This window comes from Elephas maximus, chromosome 12 (assembly GCF_024166365.1).
Source record: "Elephas maximus indicus isolate mEleMax1 chromosome 12, mEleMax1 primary haplotype, whole genome shotgun sequence".
NCBI classification, from domain to species: Eukaryota; Metazoa; Chordata; class Mammalia; order Proboscidea; family Elephantidae; genus Elephas; species Elephas maximus.
Window position 1 is genome coordinate 97303996 of NC_064830.1, and position 23105 is coordinate 97327100.

The 23105-nt window shown below is 54.7% G+C and overlaps 1 protein-coding gene across 7 annotated transcripts in view; it reads right to left on the minus strand.

The window, feature by feature from the left end:
• The window catches only part of CARD11 (caspase recruitment domain family member 11), a 136608-nt gene that overhangs the window by 2097 nt on the left and 111406 nt on the right, over positions 1 to 23105 (minus strand). For 6 of the 7 annotated variants that reach the window (XM_049904870.1, XM_049904873.1, XM_049904874.1 and 3 more), the window contains 14 exons: positions 20036 to 20087; positions 18048 to 18133; positions 16933 to 17033; positions 15654 to 15706; positions 12436 to 12568; positions 11412 to 11613; positions 10630 to 10756; positions 7657 to 7897; positions 6626 to 6722; positions 5583 to 5678; positions 4383 to 4518; positions 3062 to 3241; positions 2555 to 2679; positions 1602 to 1717 (listed from right to left, as the gene is read on the minus strand). In XM_049904870.1, coding sequence (XP_049760827.1) covers positions 1602 to 1717; positions 2555 to 2679; positions 3062 to 3241; positions 4383 to 4518; positions 5583 to 5678; positions 6626 to 6722; positions 7657 to 7897; positions 10630 to 10756; positions 11412 to 11613; positions 12436 to 12568; positions 15654 to 15706; positions 16933 to 17033; positions 18048 to 18133; positions 20036 to 20087 — 1745 coding nt within the window. The remainder of the gene's footprint in view (positions 1 to 1601; positions 1718 to 2554; positions 2680 to 3061; positions 3242 to 4382; positions 4519 to 5582; positions 5679 to 6625; positions 6723 to 7656; positions 7898 to 10629; positions 10757 to 11411; positions 11614 to 12435; positions 12569 to 15653; positions 15707 to 16932; positions 17034 to 18047; positions 18134 to 20035; positions 20088 to 23105) is intronic. The other variant, XM_049904877.1, reaches the window with a different exon arrangement.

Genomic DNA, 23105 nt, shown 5'->3' on the forward strand with positions numbered 1-23105 from the left:
GCTGTGGCGCCCACTGCACGGCCACCACAGGCCAGGGGTCCTCCGCTGTCCTCTGGAGCTGCCCCAGCCACCCTGCTGATAGCTGCCGCACTTACCACCCTCCCCAGCTGTCTGCCTCTCCATGGCATCTCGCCACGCCTTCTAACACTGCACACTGCCTGGCGCACTTTGTTTATGATGGAAATTTTGGGAGGTGGGCTTCATTGGTTCATGGCTGGGTTCTCCAGCTCACTGAGCAGGGCTGGAAACTAACACGAGCTTGTAAACATTCGGAGAAGGAATGGAGTGGCCTGATCGCTGTTAGTCTCAGTTGCTCCAGCTGTGAAATGTGGTAATCATATTTATTTTGTGGCCATGTGCATGAGGAGGTGAGGGTTAGAGGTCGGGCCCCAAACTTAGGGTCATCCCTCGTTTCCTCTCTTTCTTCCAAATCCAGCCCTAACAGATTCTGCGGGCTTGCCCTTCAAGATGGATCTAGAATCAAGGTGTCTTTCTTGTCGCCTCCCAGACATGATTCTTATCCTAGCCCTGCATGGCTCTCACTGGGATGATTGTAAGCCCTTCTCAACACAGCATGAGAGGGAGCCTTTTAGGTCCTAAGTTAGATGAGGTCCACAAAAAAACCCTCCATGGCTGCCCGTTGTTCAGATTAAGTGTCAAATTCTCACCATGGCTGTGATTTTGTAAATTGTATTCCTGGAAAAGTCATGTTCAAGTCCTACCCCCAGTACCTGTGAACGTGACCTTGTTTGGAAATAGGGTTTTTCTTCACAGCTGTGGTCAGTTAAGTCATATTGCAGTAGGGAGGGTGCTAGTCCTAATCCCTTCTGGGTGGTGTTTTATAAAGGGGAGTCAGACATGGAGACATAGGGCCACTGTGGCCCTACAAACAGCAAAAGTATGCTAGGGATTGCCAGCAGCCACCAGAAGCTGGGAGAGAGGCCTGGGACAGATTCTCCCTCAGAGCCTCAGAAGGCATCAACGTGCCCAACACCCTGATTCGATCTCCCAGCCTTCAGAGTTGTGAGACAATCAATTTCTGTTCTTTAAAGTCCTCCACTTACGGTATTGTGTGTGGCAGCCCCAGAACGTGCAATGTCCTACCTGTCCACTCGGATAGGGACCCTGTTCCGGTTCCAGCATCCCCTCCCATCTGCCCTCCACACTGGCCTCTTGACTGCTCCTGCTACGGGGTCTGGGCACCAGCCTGCCCTCTGCACAGAACCTTCTCCTCCAGGTCCTGCTCGGCCCACCCCTCACTGCAGTCAGGTCTCTAGGTCTCTGCTCACTGGAGCCCACCTGTATGACGTGGCCCTGTCCTCACCCTCTCTGTCCCCCTCTGTCCCCCTCTGGGCTCTTGTGTCCTGTCTCTGTGGCTGCAGTGGGGTTTGTGCTCTGGCGGGGGGTGGGGGAGGGGCTGGGCCTGTCCTCTAATGGAGGTTGGCACTGGATAAGGATCTATTAGAGGAATGAGCGCAGGAAGATGCAGCCAGCTGTTCTTGGTGGACATGATGGAAGCTTGGCTGAAGGGCTGTGCTTTTGTCAGGGCGTTAGGGGAGAAGCTTCTGGGCTCCTGCCCCAGGAGGGTCTCAGAGACCTACCTGAACCTCTTGATGTTCTTCTCAGACACACGGATGAAGAGCACGATGGGGTAGATCTTGGACCTGATCAGGTCTCTTGTGCAGCTGATCCCTGCCTCCAGCAGACAGTGCTTGTTCTGTGAGCACAGGCCCCCTGTCAGCTCCGGCCCGCCACCGTTTCCCACCTTCCTAGTCCATCTCAGTCTGGACGCTCCGCTGAAACCTGTTCAGCACCACAGCAACGCGCAAGCTTGCGCTAACAGACGGGTGGTGGCTGCGCATGAGATGTAGTGGCCGGGAATCGAGCTTGGGTCTCTGTACGGGAGGCGAGCATTCTACCCCTGAACCACCACTGCCCTCTGAGTGGCTCTAGAAGACTCCAAACTGCACATAGATGGCTTTTTTGTGCTTGGTGCCAACACCCTCCAATGGCCCACTTTCCCTGTTTGGCAGCTGCCATCCCTGCCACCTGCTTGCCCGTCTCTCACCCCTAACATGCTCTCTCTGTCTCTGGACTGTGTTATCACAACCAGACACACACGTCCCTGAACAGTGCGAATGACACCAGCACTAGGAAGGCATCAAAAATAGAAGGCTGCTTCAGAATACAGACCAGAGAGCCAGGGCGTGGGACCCAGGGGGAGGGAGAGGTCACATAGGGCAAAGGCAGAGAGAAAGGGAAAGATGAGGTTCGAACAGGAGGGTTGAAGGTCAGTCCTCATCCCCCCTTGTCCACAACCAGAGAGAAGCAGGCAGGGGTCCCAGCTCCCAGTCTGCCCAGTAGGGTCAAGGCCCACCTAGTCTGCCTGGGCAGAGGTCACAGTCCCCTAGTCTGCCTGGCAGGGGTCACGGCCCTTTAGTTTGCTCAGTAGGGTCCTGGCCCTCCAGTCTGCTTGTCAGGGTTCACGACCCCCTATTCTGCCCAGCACGGGCCAGGGGTCACACGGTTCCCCAGTCTGCCCAGTGGCCCTCACCTTAGCGGCCACGGCCTCGATGTTGGTGGGGACGATGCATTCAAAAGTGTTTGGGTTCTTCTCTCGGAAGTAGATGATGGTCTCAGTCTTCTGCTTCCTGAGAAACTCGTCTCTTGTGACGACATCTGGAGAGAAAGGGTCCGTCCTGATGGTGCTGCCAGTGGTCCTAAAGGGCAGCCAGGGCCAAACTTGTCCCATCTCACCCCATGGCAGCTGTGCAGTGGGCACTGTCATAGTCCCCTGCGACATGAGGATGTGAGCCCCAGAGCTGCTGGGTGGCTCCCTGCAGGGCTGACTGGGAGCCTCCCTGCAGGGCTGAGTAGGGCTCTGAGTGAGAGTATCTCGCTGGCCCTGCGGCCTGCAGCCAGCTACCCTGTGCAAAAGGGGGATGGAACGGCCACTCTTCCTGGCCTCCGGCCACAGTGAGCTCACCACCCCTGGTGTCAACACCCGCAGGGAGTGAAGGCACACCACGTGCAGCAGTGGAGGGGTACGGGCTGTGCTCACCTGGCTTGCACATGGTGAACTCCATGGCGCCTCCCGAGTTGAGCAGCTTCTGCACCAGCGTCTTGGCCAGCATGGAGGGCGAGAAGAGCACTGGCCGGCGGCGTATGCAGGAGAAGGGGCGCACCAGGCTGTAGGGGATCAGGCTGAGGTTTCTGCTGAGCTCACTCTCTGGCTCCACGTCTACAAGCGGAAGGGGATGGTGGTCAGACCCCACCATGGGGGTGGACAGGACATGGGGGCTAATCTCTGATGACAAGTGCAAGGACTGACAATCACACTCCACGTCGGTTACCATGAGCCCCGGAGGCCCAGGGTGATGCTCAGTCACCTGAAAACATGTATGAGGTGGCCTGAGGGCCAGCAACAGCTGTGGACAGGGTGGAACAGGCCTTACCTCCCAGAGTTCATGTGGCAGGTGGGGGATGGTGGGAGGGATCAGGCAAGAAATGGGTACCAAATACACGAAATTAGATCATTACAGAAGGTGAGACTTCTCTGAGGAGGGGTGTGACCCGAGGCCTGGGTTTATTCCAGGAGCACAGGGAAGCTGCCAGGGCCGGAGTCGGGAGAGATTTGGTCTCAGTTCTACTCTTTGAAGCCCCTCTGGCTATGTGTGGGGAGTGGAGCAGAGGGGACCGGGGGAGAAGGGGTCTGTTGGTGAGCAGCCAGGTGGCCCAAGGAGGACAGTCTGGCATTGACACACGTGTAGCTCCTCTGGACACCCCCAAGCAGGTGGCCTTGGCCCTGGGCAGCGGTGGGCAGGGCTGGCTGTCTGTCTGCGATGCCAAGTACCAGGGGAGAGGACACCAGGCAGCCCTCACAGTTTGATAAATGGCAAGAGGCACTCAGTGGGGAAAGGAATCGACAAATAAACACTTCACAGTGAACAGCTCCAATTAACATGGGCATCTGGGTGCAAGCTGACTCCAGTGAGTACTCATTAGTGGGCGAACTTGGCAGGGTGGCCATGGCAGGAGGCGGTGGCGTCCTCCTGAGTAAGGCTGAGCAGATGACCCTTACCTCCCATGCCACCAGCTCACAACGTCTAGCAACAGCCCCACTCCTGGGGGGAGCAGGCAAGCAGCTCACCTCCCAGGGACTAGTAGGGGGCTGTTTGCTTAGGGTGGCCCTGGGGGCAGGCATTTTGCACATAGTTTGGCCCTGGGTGTTGGGGGCTGTGTGTGCAGCAGGGCCCTGGGTGTTGGGGGCTGTGTGTGCAGGGTGGCCCTGGGTGTTGGGGGCTCTGTGTGTAGGGTGGCCCTGGATGTTGGGGGCTATGTGTGCAGGGTAGCTCCGGGTGTTGGAGGAGTCATTGCCATACCTTCCTGCTTCTCGCTCAGGAGCTTGGTGACGTCCAGTGATGCCCGGCCCAGGCTCCCTGGCTGGCCTCCAGAGATGATGCGAACCCGCTCATGGCTGTTCATGCGCTTGTACTTGTTCTCCGACCTGCTGACAAACTGGAGGGAGATGGGGAAGGAAGGCCCTCCGTTTGCTTCTAACCAGGACTCCGACTGACCTCTTTGCTCAACTCCTAGCTCTCACGTGTAAGCTGTGGGATCTGGGTCAGCCAGGGCCCCTGGAAAGACAGGAGACAACCACCTGGCAGGTCTTTTGTGCCCTTTGGCAATTCGACATTGTCACCAGTTACTGTTGAGTTGACTCTAACTCATGGTGATCCCATGTGTGTCAGAGAACAACTGTGCTACATCGGGTTTTCAGTGGCTGATTTTTTCGGAAGGAGATTGTCAGGCCTTTCTTCCAAGGTACCTGTGGGTGGACTCAAACCACCAACCTTTAGTTGGCAGCCAAGCACATTAACCATATGTACCACCCAGGAACTCTTCACAGCAGCTCCACTGGGGCCTAATTTGTGCAGTGCCTACACAGAAGCATGTTCACAGGGCAATCTGAACATTACCCCCTTAGCCTTTATCAACTGGTGGTATGAGAAACGGCCACACAGGATGCTTCTGCATTATGCGAAATTACTGCTGAAGATAACATGCGCTACGTTAGTCAACGCTCTTTGTATAATGGTCCAAGTAAAAAACTTCCTTTTGGAATTGAGTACAGGAGAAAAGCCCTTTTTGGTCCCAAAGAGCTAAAACATTTCCATCATCTGCTAAGATTTACAGAGATTGCTGGTTTCCCTTATTCCTTGGCTGCCAGGAGGCTCGGGGATAAATTTCATGCTCGATCTAAGGAACTTAACTGGCCTCAGTATCTGGAATGCTTGCTTTCCTCTCTTGACTTTTTATTAACAGCTTAACAGCTATGTTGTTTACATTTCATGAAACTATAAGTTTCCTTAAATCCTCTGTGAAAGCACAGTTTGCTTCCGCCAAGTTCAGAGGCTGTCTACCAAGCCGCCGCTGTGAGGATAAAATGGGAGAAGACGTGATGCCCAGTGAAAAGCTTGCAGCATTGTGATTTTGACAGTGGCGTCTCTTCTCAGAAAAGAGAAGGCAGAGCCATGGCAAAGTGTGATAGCCCAGTCAGCAGGCACTTGTGAGAGCTTTACCTGGAGGAGCTGGCCAAAAAGGAAGCTTGCTCGTGAGAGCCGGGGACTGACGCGGGGGTCACTCGTGGACAAGGGCTCCTCGGGCTGCAGGGTGTTCTGGAAAGCACAGTGTCAGCCAGTCAGAGCAGCTGAGCTCAATCATACCCGGAGAGCTGGAGGCCAGCCCCCCGATCCCCTCAGGGCTAAAGGGACAGATGCCTCCATTATGGGATCAGACCAGGGAGCCAGCTTGGAGGGAGAAGCATCCAGAGACTGGGGAAGGAGGTGACTTGTTCTGATCAACAGAAATCAGAGATGGCAGAGCAAAGGCCAGCATTCCAGCTGGGACAGAAAACCTTGGCTCGTCTGTCACTCTCTTCTCCTTCAAACTCTAAGCCCAGGGGCTGGACACTGGGAAGGGGTTCTTTTTGGAGGGGTGTTCCATTCCTGAGAAATCAAAAAACCTTTGTGGCTGAGTTGACTCTGACTCCTAGCAACCCTATGTGTCTCAGGGTATGGGTGGGTATGAACTGCCAATCTTTAGGTTAGTAGTCAAGCATAAACCATTTGCACCACCCATAAACCTTTCTAAGGAACCCCAAACCAAAACCAAACCTGTTGTTGAGTCGATTCTGACTCAAAGCGACCCTATAGCACAGAGTAGAACTGCCCCATAGGGTTTCCAAGAAGCGGCTGCTGGATTCAAATGGCCAACCTTTAGGTTAGCAGATGAGCTCTTAACCACTGCGCCACCAGGACTCCTCCAAGGAACAACCCTCCTCCCCGCCAAAACCAAATCTATTGCCATCTAGTCGATTCCAACTCACAGTGACCCTATACGACAGGGTAGAACTGTCCCATAGGGTTTCCAAGGAGCAGCTGGTGGATTCAAAAGGCCAATCTTTTGGTTAGTAGCCGAGCTCTTAACCACGGCGCCACCAGTTCTCCCTAAGAAACTGAGTCTCCTGTAATTCATCATCCCGAGATTATCAAGGGCTTCCATGTGCTACGCCCTCCCAAAGAGCCCACGTGAGGTGGGCCTTTCCCAGTGGCTGGGGACCTACCCGCAGTGCCCTCAGGGTGTGGTGGGTGCTGTCTGCCTCCTCCCGGCCGCCCTTGTGCATTAGCCGCTGCAGCTTGACCAGGAGGAGTTGCTGGGCTCTGGGGAGCAAGAGGGGGCAGGGCCTCAGAGGCTGGGACTGGATGTGGGGGTCAAGGCAAGCCCGGCCATGTGAGGACGGCCCTGTGGACCCGTGTGTTTCGACCCTCAGGATTCCCCCAGAGAGAACAGGGTGGCTGGGAGTGGGGTTTCGAGCCCACCTCCAGCTCTGACTTGCTGTGTGACTGTGGCAAAGTCATTTAACTTCTTGGGGCCTCAGTTTCCCCATCCGTCAGCCTGGTCTAATCAAGCTGATTGGGCAGGACTGCCCTGGGAGGTGGGGTCAGAGTCTGTGAGGGACCTAGGGAGTCCCTGACCTGCAGCTGGTCACCGCAGCTACTGCCGTGATAATCACATGGCAAGGTCGGGCGTGACGTATGGGGAAGAAACACTACCAGGGGGACCAAAGAGAGGGAGCTGTGTGCTACATTGTAACATGGAGATGAGGGAGAGCAGCCCCATGGGAGTTCAGGGAGGGAAAGAGAAACTCCACAGCATGACCAGGAAGGCTTCTGGAGTCAGAGGGAATAGGGGCCTCACTGTTAAATAGACAAAGAGTGGGTGTTGTGGGTTGGATGGCGGCCCCTCAAAGGGCATGTGGAAGTCCTAACCCCTGGTTTCCAAACAAGGTCGCCTGTGAATGTGACCTTGTTATGATGGTGTTATCAGTTAGGTTAACACGAGATCACACCGGAGTAGGGTGGCTCCTGATCACCATACACCCCACCCCCTAGCACCGCTGCTTTCTGTCTGCTTTCCCTCCAGGTTCTGGCCTCACTGTACACCCCCCAGCACCCTGCTCACTACCCAGTCCCCCCTAGGTTCTGGGCTCACCAGACAGCCCCAGATACCTGGTCCCCCCTCCAGGTTCTAGCCTCACTGTACACACCCCTGGCAACCCTGTTTGCTGCCTGCCCCTCCCAGGTCTGGCCTCACCGGCTGTAGCTGGGTATGGTGCCCATGTCCAGGTCGTGGTCCGTGAAGGGGTCAACCCGTGCACACAACCACTCGTATCTGTCCTGGTACATGGTGTCGCGGACGTGCACGACGTCGTCACACTTGAGGGACATGGAGCAGGCGTCCAGCTGGCTGGAGATGTTCAGGTTCAGTCGAATGTAGAAGGAGTCCCCCGATGTGATGAGGCCCTCCTCCATGTCCTTCAACAGCTTCCGATACCCTAGGTAAGGAGAGAGATTCCAAATACTGGCTTAGGGCCATCCAGCATTAAGACACCTCCGGGGGCAAAGTCAGCTCGTCACTATCCTCGAAGTGTCCATGGGATACGTTCCTCTTTATGGCTAGGGAAAAGTTCTTCCTCTTGATGAATGAGCAGCCATGTAATTTATGGGTTTCCCTTTTTACTTTGGCTTCCAGGAAGCTCAGTGCTACATTTGTGCCAATGGCAACCATTACATTTACCAGGATCTCTATAAAATCTCCACACCTGCCATTATATAGCACTTGTTCTTTGTAGCTTTTTTTTTTTTTTTTAAATTGATGTATCACTTACATAGGGTAAACTGCATACCTTCACATTCTTAAGTATTCAGTCTGAGGAATTTCCACAAATGTATACACCTGGGTGGTTATCACCCAGAACCCCCTCTCTCATGCCCTTCTCAGTCAATACTCTTACCAAGGGTAACCATGATCCTGACTGTTATCACCCCAGACAAGCTTCACCTCATTCCTATAGATGGAATCAGACAGTATGTGCTCTTGTGTGTCTGCCTTCCAATGCTCAACACTGTCTGTAAGATGCATTCATGGTTTACAATGCAGCAGTGCCTTATTCTTTCTCTTTATATTATAGTGTTCCACACTATGTTGATGTATCTGTTATTTTGGGATGCACACTCGGATTGTTTCCAGTTTGGGACTATTATTCTAACTGCTATGAACAGTCTTGCACATATCTTTCGGTGGATGTACTTATTGCTCTCTGGTATATATGCAAAAGTGGGATTAGTAGGTCACTGGGTACGTATCAGTTCTTTTTCACTGCTGTACAGTATTCCACACTGATGGATTCATCCATATCAAAATGTTGCTTTACCCAAAAGCACGTTTGGATTGTTTTCAGTTTTTTGGTTATTATGAAAAACTGCTTAGTTTTAGTAGATTCTGCCAAGTGGTTTTCCAAAGTGGCAGGACCACTTATACGTTGTTTCAACCTTATTTAACAACATCATTGTCCTTTAGTGTAAACTTCTGCAAATCCCTTTGGAAGGAGCAGGGCATAAACCATGAACACAATAAACGCAGCAAACATTAACAAATTCCCAAGATCAGCCCCGAGGCCAAGAGCTACCTAACACAACGGAAGTGAAGTGGTCCTGGCTGCCAGGCCCAGAAATGGCCACAATGTCTACTTCACATGTCCCAGCCATCAGGGCTGTCTGACCACTGTCCCCACTGACTGTTCCTGGAGAGATAGGAGGTTCCCTACTGGGTCCTTCTGGAGGCTCCAGCTTTGCCCAGCTCATCTCACCCGATCAGTTGAATACCAGTCACTACCCAGCCTCCTGGCATCTGTGAGGGACCAGTAACCAGCTGCCGTCAAGCTGACTCCAACTCATGGTGACTGATGGTAGAACTCAGGTGGAACTGTGCTCCATAGGGTGTTCAATGGCTGTGATCTTTTGGAAGTAGATTCCCAGGCCTTTCTTCTGAAGTGCCTCTTACTGGACTCGAACCTCAGAGCTTTTGGTTAGCAGCTGAGTGCACTAACCATTTGTGCCACCTGGATCTCAGGCTATTCATGCTGTATCTCTGGCACTGCTGGCCAGGGGGCCAGGCACCACTTAGCCAGGCCACAGGAGTGGGACGGTGCTGCCTGCGCATGGATGAGACTTAGTCCTGAGTCTAGGGACACAGTGCCACGTTTATCTTCTGTACAACAGGATGCTGTTGGAAGTTCAGGTAGGTGGGTGGGTGGCACTGAGGCCAGCTTGAGAGAAACGGGCTATTTATGCTCTGTTGAAACATTCATAACCCCTGGTAGTTAAAAATAAAGAGCAAGCTGTGGAGAGGATCATGCAGGCAGACGCAGAGGTGAGAATGAGAGCTCAGCCTCTGGAAATGGAAAACAGCTCAGCCGGTGCTGCCTGGGCTGGGGCCAGGAAGGGGGAGAGTTAATGAGACGCTGGGGCGGAAGGAGGAGGAAGGGAGGGCAGCCTGTCTCAGAGCTGGGGGACCACAGAGACCAAGGGCTGTGGCCTGTGAGGGGCTTCACGCTTCCTCTGCCTGGAGCATCCGTGATGAGATGCTTTTGGGGCCAGGAAGCCTGAGGAAGGCGTGCTGTCCAGGACTGGAAGCCAACTTCGGTTTGGCAGGTGACAGTCTGCTGCCTTCTGCATGGTTCGACAGGTAACCTTGTGGCTGGGGAATGGAATCCCGCCTTCAGCCTGTGGTATCCTACCAGGCTTCCAACGGGGCAGCCGGAGCGTGGCACTGGGTGTGTAGGCTTGTGCTAGTGAGCCAATGCGAAGGGAGACCAGCTAGGGTCAGAAACCCCTGCTTCGACAAATAACCGAACCAGTGGCTGCGGAGTCAACTTCCACTCATCGTTCCCCCATGTGCGTCAGAGTGTAACTGCGCTCCACGCAGTTTTCAACGGCTGTGATCTTTCAGAAGAAGATCACCAGGCTTTTCTTCTGAGCTGCCTCTGGGTGGACTCGAACCACCAATCTTTCGGTTAGTAGCCGAGTGCATGAACTGTTTGCTCCACTAAAACTGCCCTTCCCTGCTGTCCTGCCCACTGCCCTGCAGGACACTCCTGTGGATTCCAGGAAGGGCTGACTTCCTCCCACTGAACAGATGGCAAATGGAAGTGTGGGGTAGGAGAGCAGTTGTTGGAGGTTACCGATTGAGGCATGACAGGGCTGATCCTGGGCCCCACACCCTTACCTTCATGGTTGACCTTGTAGTGCAGGGTGACGGGGCCGCTGCACCGCTGGATGGTCCAGCGGGCCTCCTCCTTGGTGCACGTGTCCAGGGGCACGTTCTGCCGCTCGCCTCTGATGCAGCCTTCCAGCTAGATATCAGAGACCATTGTTCGCGCGGCTCCATGGGCAGCGAACCGCGGGAGAGAGGTCGCTCTGCACAGGGAATGAAAGCGTCTCTTCCAGAACAAACAGCCAGCTCGGTGCTGCCGAGAGGGAACAAAGCTTCCCCCCGAAACAGGCTCCTCTGCCTCTCATGCGCATCCTGGAAGCACGTGTACGCTGGTGTGTATGTATGTGCACGTGTCTGCTGGGTGTGTACACACGTTTCCTGGGAGTACACGTTTCCTGGTGTGTGTGCATATGCACATGGGCTGGTATGCATGTGGGCTGGCACGTGCATATGTATAGTGGAGTGTGTGTACACATGCACTGACGTGTGTGAACGTGTGAGCTGGCTCCAGAAACTCAAGTGAGAAGTTGCAGAGGGAAAAGCCCAGAGAGGGATTTCACGTGAGGAGCTGACAGCCCCGGTCTTGAAAGGCTGGGGGGCAGGCGGGCTCACCCTCAGCCAGCGATGAAGGTGCAGAGGCAGTGGAGGGGAAGGTCATGGCACTGGGCTGAGCTGTCTACCCCAGCCCACCCCCCACCAGCAGCAACTGGGGGCCCTTGCCCAGGCCCCCTCCTGGCCCCCTTGTGCTGCCCCCCTGTCCCTCGTGCAGGCTTCCCGTGTTCCCCCGCCCTCACCAGCAGCAGCTGGTGGCCCTCGCGCAGGCCGGCCTTCTCAGCCAGGGAGCCTGGCTTCACGGAGTGGATGAAGCTGCCTGAAGCATTGCCGCCCAGTACAGTGAGCTGGGTAATGAGGCCGTCCCCGCTCAGCGTGGCATGCTGCACCGTGGACCCCGGGCCCCGCAGGTGTCCCCCGGATGTGACCGATGGGCGGAAGGGCCTGGGATGGGGGACAAGACAGTAGTTGGGCAGGTGGTTATTCCCAGGCTGAAAGTAGATGATCCTGCCCTGGGAAAAGCCCTAGGGAGGGGATGTGTGGGTGGGTGGGGACCTGTGCTGGTCAGATGCTGGGGTGTCATGTTTGGGGCAGGTGGGGGACCTGCACTGATCAGACATTGGGGTGTCATGATCGGAGCGGGCAGGCACCTGCGTTGGTCAGATGTTGGGGTGTCATGATGGAGGTGGACAGGCACCTGTGCTGGTCAGATGTTGGGGTGTTGTGACAGGGGCAGGTGGGGGGCCTGTACCTGTCATATGTGGGGTGTCATGACGGGGGCAGATGGGGACCTGTGTTTGTCAGATGATGGGAGCAGAGCTGCAGTAGCAGCAGCCTCGCTGCCCAGCTCCTGGGCTCCTGCTATAAAGGGCCCAGAGGAGAACAAAGCCACCCCTCTACCCGGAGCCGGCCTGTTGGCAGCCTGCTGCAGGGAGACCTCAGTTCACTGGGGCCCAGCAGACTTCAGCCCTGCTCCTCCCACCTGGGGGCCACTATGGGACTCCAGGGTGACAGGGACAGCATGTCACGGGCAGAAACCCGTAACAAGCTGGTGGCCCTGGGAAGCCCTTCCTCTCCAGCTTCTGTCCTTTCACCTATTGCCGGGGGTCCAACAAGTGACTTCTGACCACTAGGATCTGGACTCTAGAGGACATAACACTAAGGTGGCCTAAATGGTCCCCTTTTGGAGGGCATTAGGGGCACTGGCTGTTCTCCTGTCCCCCCTCCCCCCCACCCCAGGCTCCCCTCTCCCACGGCCCATGGTACCTTTCTAGAGAGAACTTCCTGAACATTAGGTTGACCTGCTCCAGGTCATAGGCGTCCAGGCCCTCAGACTGGTGGGAGGAGGAGGAGGAATGGATGGAGGGGGGCCCGAAGGAGTAGCGTTCATGACTGTCATCTGCAATGGAAAGGGGGCTGTCAGGGTCTGGGCATGGTGGGGTCAGGGTCCCGGCGTGGTCTGGAGGTGAGATGTCAGCGTCCAGATCAGGGTCCAGTGGGGTCATCAGGGTCAGGGTGTGGTGTGGAGAGGAGAGTGTCAGGGTCCGGGAGTGGTAGACAGTGGGGGTGGGGGGAGGAAAGGAAGGGCAGGGCCATCAGGTTCCAGGTGTAGTTTTGGCGGGGTGGGGGGGAGGTGGGTAGGGGAGTATGGCAGGCTGGTGGTGGCTGAAGTGAGGTTGGCTTAGGCACCAAGTGGCCCTTGCGCCTCCCTGCCTGCCTCCCCGGAAATTCTCCCCTGGGCAGGGAGGCTTGGAAGGGGGCAGCAAAGACCGTGACTCAGCTGGTCCCTGAGGTCACTTAGGGCATATGTCATCTTTAGCATAGCCATTCCCCTTCTTATGAGGCCTGGCCTGGTATCTAGATTTTAAGAATTCCCCTCCCACCCCTTTCTTGTATCTGGAGAAAGCGGCCTTTCCATTAGCAGTTCTGTTTTTGAAGGGGCCCTGGTGGCACAGTGGTTAAGCACTTGGCTGCTAACTGAAAGGTTGGCAGTTTGAATCCACCAACTGCTCCGCAGCAGAAAGATGTAGCAGTCTGCTCCCGTGAAGATTACAGCCTTGGATACCCTATGGGGCAGTTCTACTTTGTCCTACAGGGTCACTCACTGTAAGTCAGAATCAACTCAATGGCAATGGGCTTGGTTTTCTGGTTTAGTTCTGTTTCTGAATTGGGTCCCGCAAGTTTCACATTGGGACCGCCTTAGCGCTCACCCCTGTCCACTGGCTTCCTGGTGGGACCCAACAAGAGGCCCCCTCCCCATGTCATTCAGACCTCGGGGAAAGACACCCACCCGGCACGATCTGGGGCCATGGAGGTGAAGGGATACACTCATCCTGCTCTTTGAGATAACCATGGTGGCCGGCACTAGGAATTTGCCCGACACTGCAGAATACTTGGCCCACTGCCCGGATTCTCTCCACGTTCCAAAACTCCCTCAATTCCTCTCATTACCCGGCCGCTATGAGGTGTTAACCTCTCTTTAACACTCGATAGCATCCGATGGGATCCAATTAGGGAGGGCCTTGGATCTTTCATTTTATCTGCTGGTAGCCTTGACTGGCCAGGGGTGGAGGAAGGATGCGGGGCCCTGGAACTGAGGGGTGCCAACAGGCCACATCCGGGTGACTCTGAGCCACTGTCTCCTGAGCTGTTGGAGCTGTAAGGGGTGTGACGCTGGCTACCACCACCCCACCACGCCGAGCCCACTCCTGAATCCTCCCTTTCGCTCCCTTGCTTGTGCTGGTCCAGGGTGGACGGTCCTCAGCCTCATATGCAAGCATCCTCCTTCCCACTGGTGACAACTATAAGCACCTCAGTCCCTACAAGGGTGAGACTCAGGGACATTATTCCTCTCCATGACCGGTGTACCCGGCACAAGGCCTGGTGAGTCATGAGGCTCCATATTGCCTGAGGTGAACCTACTTCTTGGCTGCAAGGGGAAGGTGGCCAGGCTGCCCACACACTTTCCATCGCTTGGAGCTATGTGCCCAAGACCACACCCTCACTTCCGGCCTTCTGCAAGGCCCCTTCTGGGAGCAGGGCCATCCCTTCCACCATACCAGCTCCGGCCCTGGGACCATCTTAGGGCCATTGGGTCCCCGCGGTCTCTACCGTATCTGCCCGTCTACGCCTCCAATTTCAGAGGATGAAAAACAACTTTGATTCGCACCCCGATTCCAGTCTCATCTTTTTCCCCTCATTCTCACCACTCATTTTATTCAGGCCGGTTAGCGCTTTAATACATGAGTTTCTTTATAAGTCTCCTTGCTTCTGGTCCGTTCCTCAGTCTATTGCTGAACTGACCTGTCACGTAAACTCTCTAAGACTCTGTTTCTGTATCTGTTGAATGAGGTGAATAATAGCATTTCTGTCACTATGAGTTGGAATCGACTCCATGGCAGTGGGTTTATGTCAGTCACGCACCTAGCACAGGGCCCAGCTACATTACATGATTTAAAAAACAAACCCACTTCCATCGTGTTTATTCCAGCTCAAGGCAACCCCATGTGTGCAGAGAACTGTGCTCCATAGGGTTTCCAAGGCTGTGACCTTTCAGAAGCAGATTGCCAGGACTTTCTTCCCAGGCACTGCTGGGTGGGTTCGAACCACCAACCTTGAGGTTACCAGCTGATGCAAAGTGCTTTTGCCACCTAGGAATTTATACCACACGATAGCTGTTAGTTTTCAGAGAGCCAGCCTTAATTCTGACTCCTTATTCAGCCGCTGGATGGCTCCCTGAGGAGTCTGTATAAAACGAAGAACAAACTCCTCGGGTATCCCCTGGCCACGGGCAAGCTTGTCTGAGACACAGGCTGCATCTTCCTCTTGCCAGGACCGAGTGAACAGAGAGCACTTGGGCACTGCTGTCTGAGTCCGCCCACACATATTCACTGGGGACCTACTACGTACAAAGCTCAGGTCCTGCGGAGTCAGAGACACGTGTAGTGCCACCCTGCTCGTGGGAAGCTCCCCCAGATGGCAGACAGTCCTGCACCTGTGACATTTCTCAATCTTGGGCCAGAGGGCAGATGGTGATGGATTGAATTTCATCCCCCAGAAGGATCGGTTGAAGTCTTAACCCCGTAACCTCTTATCTGTGAACGTGCCCTGGTTTGGAAACAGGATTTCTGAGGGCTAACATGAAGTCATACTGGAGGGCCGGTCCTAATTCTATAAGACTTCTGCACTTATAAAAGAGGGGAACTGATACTGTGAGGCAGACAGAGAACAATGGCCATGTGACCATGTAGGCAAACAGAGCTGCAAGCCAAGGAGAACCAAGGATTGCCGGGAGCCAGCAGAAGCCAGGAAGACAGGCATGGAGCAGATTCTCCCTCAGAGCTTCAGAAGGAATCAACACGACCAACACCCTCATCTGACTCCCAGCCTCCAGAGCTGTGAGGTGAGACATGTCTGTTCTCTGAAGCCACTCAGTTGGTGGTACTTTGTTACAGCAGCCCAAGGAGACTGAGACAGGAATGTACCGTCGAGATCCAAGGCATCAAATCCACCGCTGTCGTTGTCTTCTTCAACTGTGCTGCAAGACACAGGGGAGGCAGAAGAGGAAGCTCGCGTGTGTACGTGAGTGCATGTGCACAGGGTGGAAGGGAGCCTGGGGGGTGTCTCACAATCTGAGGCCTGGTTCTGACAGCGGGATTGGCAAGTAAGAAAGGCCACCAGGTGGGCAGAGGGGGATGGGCTGAAGGACAGGAGAAGAAGGCTGGACTCTGCAGGGACACAGCACCCACGGAGCCACGTAGAGGGTGGTCGAGCCTGCTGCATTCACAGGGTGTGCGGAGGGAATGTGAGGGCAGGTCAGCAGGGGTCCCTGACAGCCCCCACCTGCTACCTCCCACTCACCCCTCCTCTCTGACATGGTGAGCACTTAGCGCCCATTTTGCACTCTGTGCGTGTGTGCTGTACAATAGGTTTGAAATAGCTGGAGTGCCCCTTCAGGTGGAGAAGTGGACGGGGTGATCCTGTTTATGCCGTGTGTTCTAAATTGTCCACATGCCACAAGGGTGGAGGTAGCCTCAGCACAGCTGCTATCTGGGGCTTCCCAAAGCCACCCCAAAGACACGGTCTGATTTGAGCTGAGTGGAGATGGGCAGGGAGGCACGGGGAGCAGTTAGGAGGCAGTGGGAGGGCTCATCATCTGGCCAGTTTGGGAATATGGTGGCCACTTTACCTATTCCTAAATTGCCCAGAGGGAGAAGATTACTAAGGAATTCGGGTGGGTCCTTTGCTTCTAATCCTTCCAACCCGTTCTCCGGAGGCCAAGGGATGTGGTACATCTAGGCTCAAAACCAAACCCTTGGCAGGACCTGGGAGTGGATCCAGAAAACCTTCCAGAAGACCGACCAACCATCTTGACTTTCGATGACTTTGAACGTGCAGCTGATTGGAAATATCTGGAGGACCAGGTGTACTGTACTATGGTTTTCCTTGTTGGGGACACTAGTGGCTCCCAGGGGGTGAGGAGAGCAGAAGGGCTGGGGAAGCCACCCTCACAATACTTCCAGGCAGCATGTGGCAGACTGGCGAAGATTTCATCAGTTGCCACTGGCTGGGTGGCCCTAGACAGTCACTTCTCCAAGCCTCAGCCTCCGCATCTGTAAAATGGGCCCCATCCCGCCCGCCTGTCAGGGTGGCCTCAAGGACTGATGGCTCCGTGTGTGCAGAGTGGTGCAGAGGTGATGCAGGTGAATGGGCACACGCGGGCTCCTGACAAATGTCTCCGCTTCTCCCCATCCCACTACCCACCTGCGATGGGGCGCGTCTTCCTTGTAGCGCCTGACGATGGAGTCATTCCCTGGGGGCTCGGCAGTGATGGACATGATGCTGTTCCGGTTCCGATGGGGTGGCTTTAAAAACACACGGCGTGTGATGGGGTGCTGGGTATTTATATGCCAGTGCCTCCACGGGCATAATATTCCATCCACGGGGGCTAAATTTAACTCAGCTGACTCCCGCCTCCTGCTCAGATGGTGAGCACTGCAGCAGGCCACTCCTGGGGGTGATTTTGGCCAGAGATGGCGGTGCTTGGCCCTTGGGGGCCGGCCACATCTGGTCCAACATCTGCTCGCAGTGCAAGGGGGTAGGGGGGGCGGGGGGGATCTGCCAGCTTGGAGGCCAGGGGAGTACCACCTTGCACAGGTTGGGCTGGGGCCCCTGCTGTGGCCAAGATGGAGACCACCAGCCTGGGACTATGCATAGAGCCCAGACAGTGGCCTGCTGGAGCCTGCTGGGGGTCGCCTTCGATTTCTGCCTCCCGAGCTGCCACCAGCCTGGAGTCATTCATTATGAAATCTTTGCCTCCCCAGAGTCGAGTTTGGAAGCGGAGCTGACAAGCTTCCTGCGGCTTCCCTCAGGGCTGGAATTTTAATTCTACTCCTTTGGTGCCTGGCTGGGGGGCAGTGGCGCTGGGTTCCTGCCTCGGAGACTCTGCAGGGCTCTGCCGGGTGGGCTGGAATGGGGAGAGGGGACTGGGGCCAGGGAGGGGCCTGGGACTCCACAGTTCGTAGCCTTGGCACTGGTGTGCCCACTCCCTGGGGGCTGAGAAGCTGCAGCCGCTGTGCTAGCAGCCTGTGCCTGTCCGCTGCAGCCTCGGAGGCCTGTCCCCTCTCCCACCGAGTGTGAAATTGGGAAGGGAGGAGGCGGGAAGGTGTAAATACATTGTGAGGCCACAGAGCAGTTTTAAGTGAACACGGTGAGGCCGGGCTGTAGCTGCGGGTGGCCAGGATGCTGCTCGTGGCTGGGCCTGGGCAGGGAGGTGCGTCCGTGGGCCTGAGGGTTCTGGGGACATAGAGTCCTGGAAACATGGTGCCAGGCCTGGGAGTGGGTGGGCATGAGGAGGGGGAGCAGGAGAGGCCCCTTACCATCTTCGCGAAGGCACTGTTGGAGGGCAGAGAGCTGGAGGAGCTGGGGCTGGCGTCCAGGTCATCTTCTTCATGGCCGCGGCCTGCTGTTCATAGGAGAGAGATGGCGACGGGGGAGGGGGGCTCATGGGGGCTTCTCTGTTTGGCTGCGGCTCCTGCACCTCCTTCTAACAGGGCCCTGAGTCTCTGCCCCACCTTTTCTGGCATCCGCTGGGGGAGGAGCCCTAGAACCTTCTTTCTTACCCTCCCCCACCATTGTGGGCTGAACCATGCACAAGTCTCTGAAGACTCACCCGGCCCCGGCAACACTATAGGACAGCTGACACTTGGGGAGTAAGCCACCAGGTAGGTGTGGATTTTCCTCCCAATTTCCTCACACCTAAAACAAATCCCTTCCCTTTAAACAGGGCTGGCCGGCGGGGCCCTTGGGCAAAGTGTGGGGCCTCCTCCGGAGAGCCCCCTTTGACTCGCCCCTGCTACCTACGGGCCATGTGCACACCGTTCAGAGCGCCCTGCTGCCAAGAAATGTCACCATCCTCTGTGTCCCCACTTTGCTGTGTGTGCATGCACACACATGCTCACATACACACGCTCACATATACACACATGCACACTAGCACACCTGTGCACATACATGTATGCATGTGCACACACCCACAGTCAGGCACGCACACACACGTATGTACACTCACGCACACACACCCCCACATACATTCATGCACATAAACACACATGTACATACTCCTAAACACGCCCATGCACGTACATACATGTGCACACACCCATACAACATTGGCAGGTAATACTAATGCACACACATGCACACTCAAACACAGACATATACCTGTGTGTACACATACCCGCACATGCACCCTGCCTTGAGGGGATGAACCCTGTGTTACATTCGCAGATCCTGAGCATCTAGCACTTGGCAGCTGCTGATGAGGAGTGAAGAGGACTGTGGCCCTGGGTGCCCTCTTCCTTCCCCTCTACTTCCCACAGCCCCGCCTGACACGCCCTCAACAGGCAAGGCCACGGAGGTCCCTGATGAAGTCACTGGGGCCCTGTTTTCTGCAAATATCCCTCCTGCATCCTCCCCCTGCCTGGGGAGAACCATCAGGGCCCAGGTCTGGATGCATCGCACCCTGCCCACCCCAGGGCCCCTCATGTCCTGGGGGATGAAGTCCTCCGTCTTTGGGTCGGCATCTGAGGTCCCCGCTCTCCCTGCTTCCGCCCATCACTCTTCTGCCTGGCCCCGGCTGGCAGAGCAGCTTTCCGCACTGAGGATCACATCTCGCCCCTTGTCTATACTCTCCCCTTGGTGCCAAGGGTCCCCTTCTGAAGACCATGCCCACAGGTCAAAATTCTCCTCTTTCCAACCCAGTTTCAATGCCACCTTGAGCGACCCTGCTCCAACCACCTCCCCCCCGACCCCCAACCTCTCCTGGTTGCCTGGTGCTATCTGCCTCTCTCCATTCCTGCAGTGGGCTCTGGAGGCATCTCCTTGGACCTCCCTGTACACAGTGGAGGCTGGATTTGCTTGGGCCAACCCTCACTGGCCAGCTGGTCCCCCCAGAGCTGCAGAGAAGACCAGCAAGGGATGTTCTTAAGACAGTGTATCTGGGAGAGCCCAAGGCTTCGGGGCAATCTGCAGCCTCACCCCAGGATGGCCTGGCCAGCAGTTTGGGAGAAGGTCAAGCAATCCTCCAAAAAAAGTCAAAGCCAGCTGAAGTGGCTGGGGCTCCCTAATGACAGGGAGGGCAGGAGGATGCAGAGGGAGCCGGAGAGCCATGTGTCCTCGGCTGGGACTCCTGCCCACTCGGACGATGGTTAACATTAATTACCACCTGAGTGGATGCCCGCCAACCTGAGGCTCCTCAGGCTTACCCAGGGTTTACCTGGCAGGATTGATGCCTGCAAGGGGAGAAACAGATGGATGGAGAGAGCCAGAGAGATAGTAGGCAGGAGGCCTCAGTTGTCTCACTAACCTTGAAGATCTGATGCTCGCTTCAGGCTGATGGGGGACTTGGCTCTTTGCAGCTGAAAGAGGGAGGGGGCAAAGGAAAAGAGAGGATAGAAATCAAACAGGGCTCCAGACATATCTCACCAGTGCTAAGGAAAAAATCAAGCAGTGCCAGCCCGCCCTGGCTGGTCTCGCAGTGGCCTGTGTCAGGTGAAGCAGCAGAGCCACTAGGACCACGATGTGCACAATGCCCACGGCCGTGCAGAAATGACAAGATGCGGGCGCCCTCAGGCCCCACCAGGCAGCTGCTGGTGCAGACCAGCTCTCACCCTGGGAAGTGGTGTAATATGGCTCTCAGCAGAAGTTGGCTGGAGAGCCAGGAGTGGTGGCAGGGGCAGGAGGGCTGTGCGAGGAGCAGAAGACTGAGCAGAGGTGGGTACATGGCACAGGGGAGTTTCCAGGGCCACGTAGTTGCAGCGTGTCAACGGATGTGCTCTCGGGCAGCTACGCCCACCACTGTCAGACGAGGCCCTAAATGGCTCCCGATAAATTTCCATGCCCCGCTGGTCACAACCTGCTTATTGGAGACTATATCATTTACTCGCTCACTCATTATTCACTGGGAGCCTGTCGTGTGCCAGGATTGTACCAGATACTGGAGACATGACAAAGAGAAAAGCAAACAGGACCTCCCCGAATTCTCATGAGAACCCCACAGGGTAGGGACTGTTACCCCCATTATGTTGTTGGGTGCCGTCAAGTTGATTCCAACTCAGAGCGACGCCATGTGACAGAGCAGAACTGCCCTATAGGATTGCCTAGGCTGTCATCTTTTCGGGAGCAAATCAGCAGGTCTTTTCTCCTGTGGAGCCGCTGGTGAGTTCGAACCGCTGACCCTTCAGTTAGCAGCTGAGCACTTAATCATTTCGTCACCAGGGCTCCTACTCCCATTATCCGTTCCATTGCTGTCAAGGTGATTCTGACTCATAACGACACTAGAGGATAGAGTAGAACTTCCCGGTATAGGTTCCAAGGAGTGGCTGGTGGAGTCCAACTGCTGACCTTTTTGGTTAGCAGCTGAGCTCTTAAACATCGAGCCACCAGGGCTCCACCCCCATTATAGAGCTGGGGAAACTGAGGCTCACAGCAGCTAGATAACTGGCTCAAGGTCATCCAAGGTGGTGGAGCTGAGACCAAAGGTCTAGCCTCTCACACCACCTCTCACCCCAGGTAGCAGCTGCCCCTTCCACTGGTGAACGATGAGTTTCGCAGGGGCAAGTTCAATGTCATAAACATTGTTGGCTTCCTAGCACAGGGCCCAAAATAGAGGTAGTACAAAATAACTGTTACATGTGGTCATCCCAGAAAGTAGATCCGTGGGTGCTGGGAGAGGCGGGGGAGGGGGGGATGTACAAAGGGCACAAGGAAACTTTGGGAGGACGGACATGTTCACTATCTAACTGAGAGTGAACAGTGGTTGTGGTTTCACTGGTGTAGACATATGTCAAAACTCACCCAATTGTACACTTGATGTAGGTGCAGTTTGCTGCATGTCAATAAAGCTGTTTTAAAAATCATGGCCCCTGAAGGAGGGACATGCTTGTTCTAGTCAAGGAAAAGCTGGGAGGCCAGTGTGACTAATGTCAACCTTATCATTAATACTTATTTAAAAACCCATCGTCGTCAAGTTGACTCTGACGCCTAGTGACCCTGTAAGACAGAGCAGAACTTTCCCATAGAGTTTCCAAGGCTGTAATCTTTATGGAAACTCTATGCAGATGATACATAGACAGTGAAGAGGACTTGAGACACTGATGATGGTCAAAGACTGCAGCCTTCAGTACGGCTTACACCTCAACATAAAGAAAACAAAAATCTTCACAACTACACCAATAAGCAACACCATGCTCAACAGAGAAAACACTGAAGTTGTCAAGGATTTCATTTTATTTGGATCCACAATCAACATCCACAGAAGCAGCAGTCAAAAAATGAAATGACGTATGGCACTGGGCAAATCTGCTGCAAGAGACCTCTCCAAAGTGATAAAAAAGCAAAGACGTCACTTTGAGGACTAGGGTGCGCCTGAACCAAGCCACAATATTTTCAACCACCTCATATGCATGCAAAGGCTGGACAGCGAATAAGGAAGACAGAAAAAGAATTGATGCCTTTGAATTACGCTGTTGACTAAGAACACTGAATATACCCCGGACTGCCAGAAGAATGAACAAATCTGCCTTGGAAGAAGAACAGCCAGAATGCTCCTTAGAAGCAAGGATGGCAAGACTTCATCTGGTACTTTGGACATGTTATCAGGACGGCCAGTCCCTGAAGAAGGACATCATACTTGGGAAAGTGGAAGGTCAGCGAAAAAGACCCTCAACGAGATGGATACACACCGTGGCTGCAACAATAGGCTCAAAAAGTAACAACCGTGAGGACGGCACGAGATTGGGCAGTGTTCTGTTCTGTCATACACAGGGCCGCTATGAATCGGAACTGACTTGATGGCACCTAACAACGACAACGATCTTTACGAAAGCTGACTGCCACATCTTTCTTCCATGGAGTGGCTGGTGGGTTCGAACCGCCAACCTTACAGTTAGCAGCCAAGTGCTTAACCACTGCACCACCAGGGCTCCTGACTGACACTTAGTTCTTACTTACAGTATCCTAAGTATCCTTCTATTAACACTTACAGGGTCGACCTTATCACTGAGTTTTCTGGCTAACTTTATCACAAAGTATTCATCTGTGACAAGTATGAATTACTCCTGGTGAGTTGTTGCTGCTGTGACCCCAACTCCCAGAACAATGCTTGACATGTGACAGGCACTCAATATATTTATAGTTGTTGAATATATGAGTGAACCTGGGAATAACGCTTACTTTATTCTTTTTTTTTAACTTCTATATATTATTATATTTACAAGGGATGGGGGAATTGGTAAAAACTAACAAACAATAAAAAGCAGGAGTGGGCTGAATTCTGTTAATAGGGCCCAGGTAGGTGGAGCCCCTCCTAGAAGGGCCTGCCCACGGCGCCAGTCACTTGGCTCCCCCCAGTGGTTCTGATGATGACACCAGGGCCC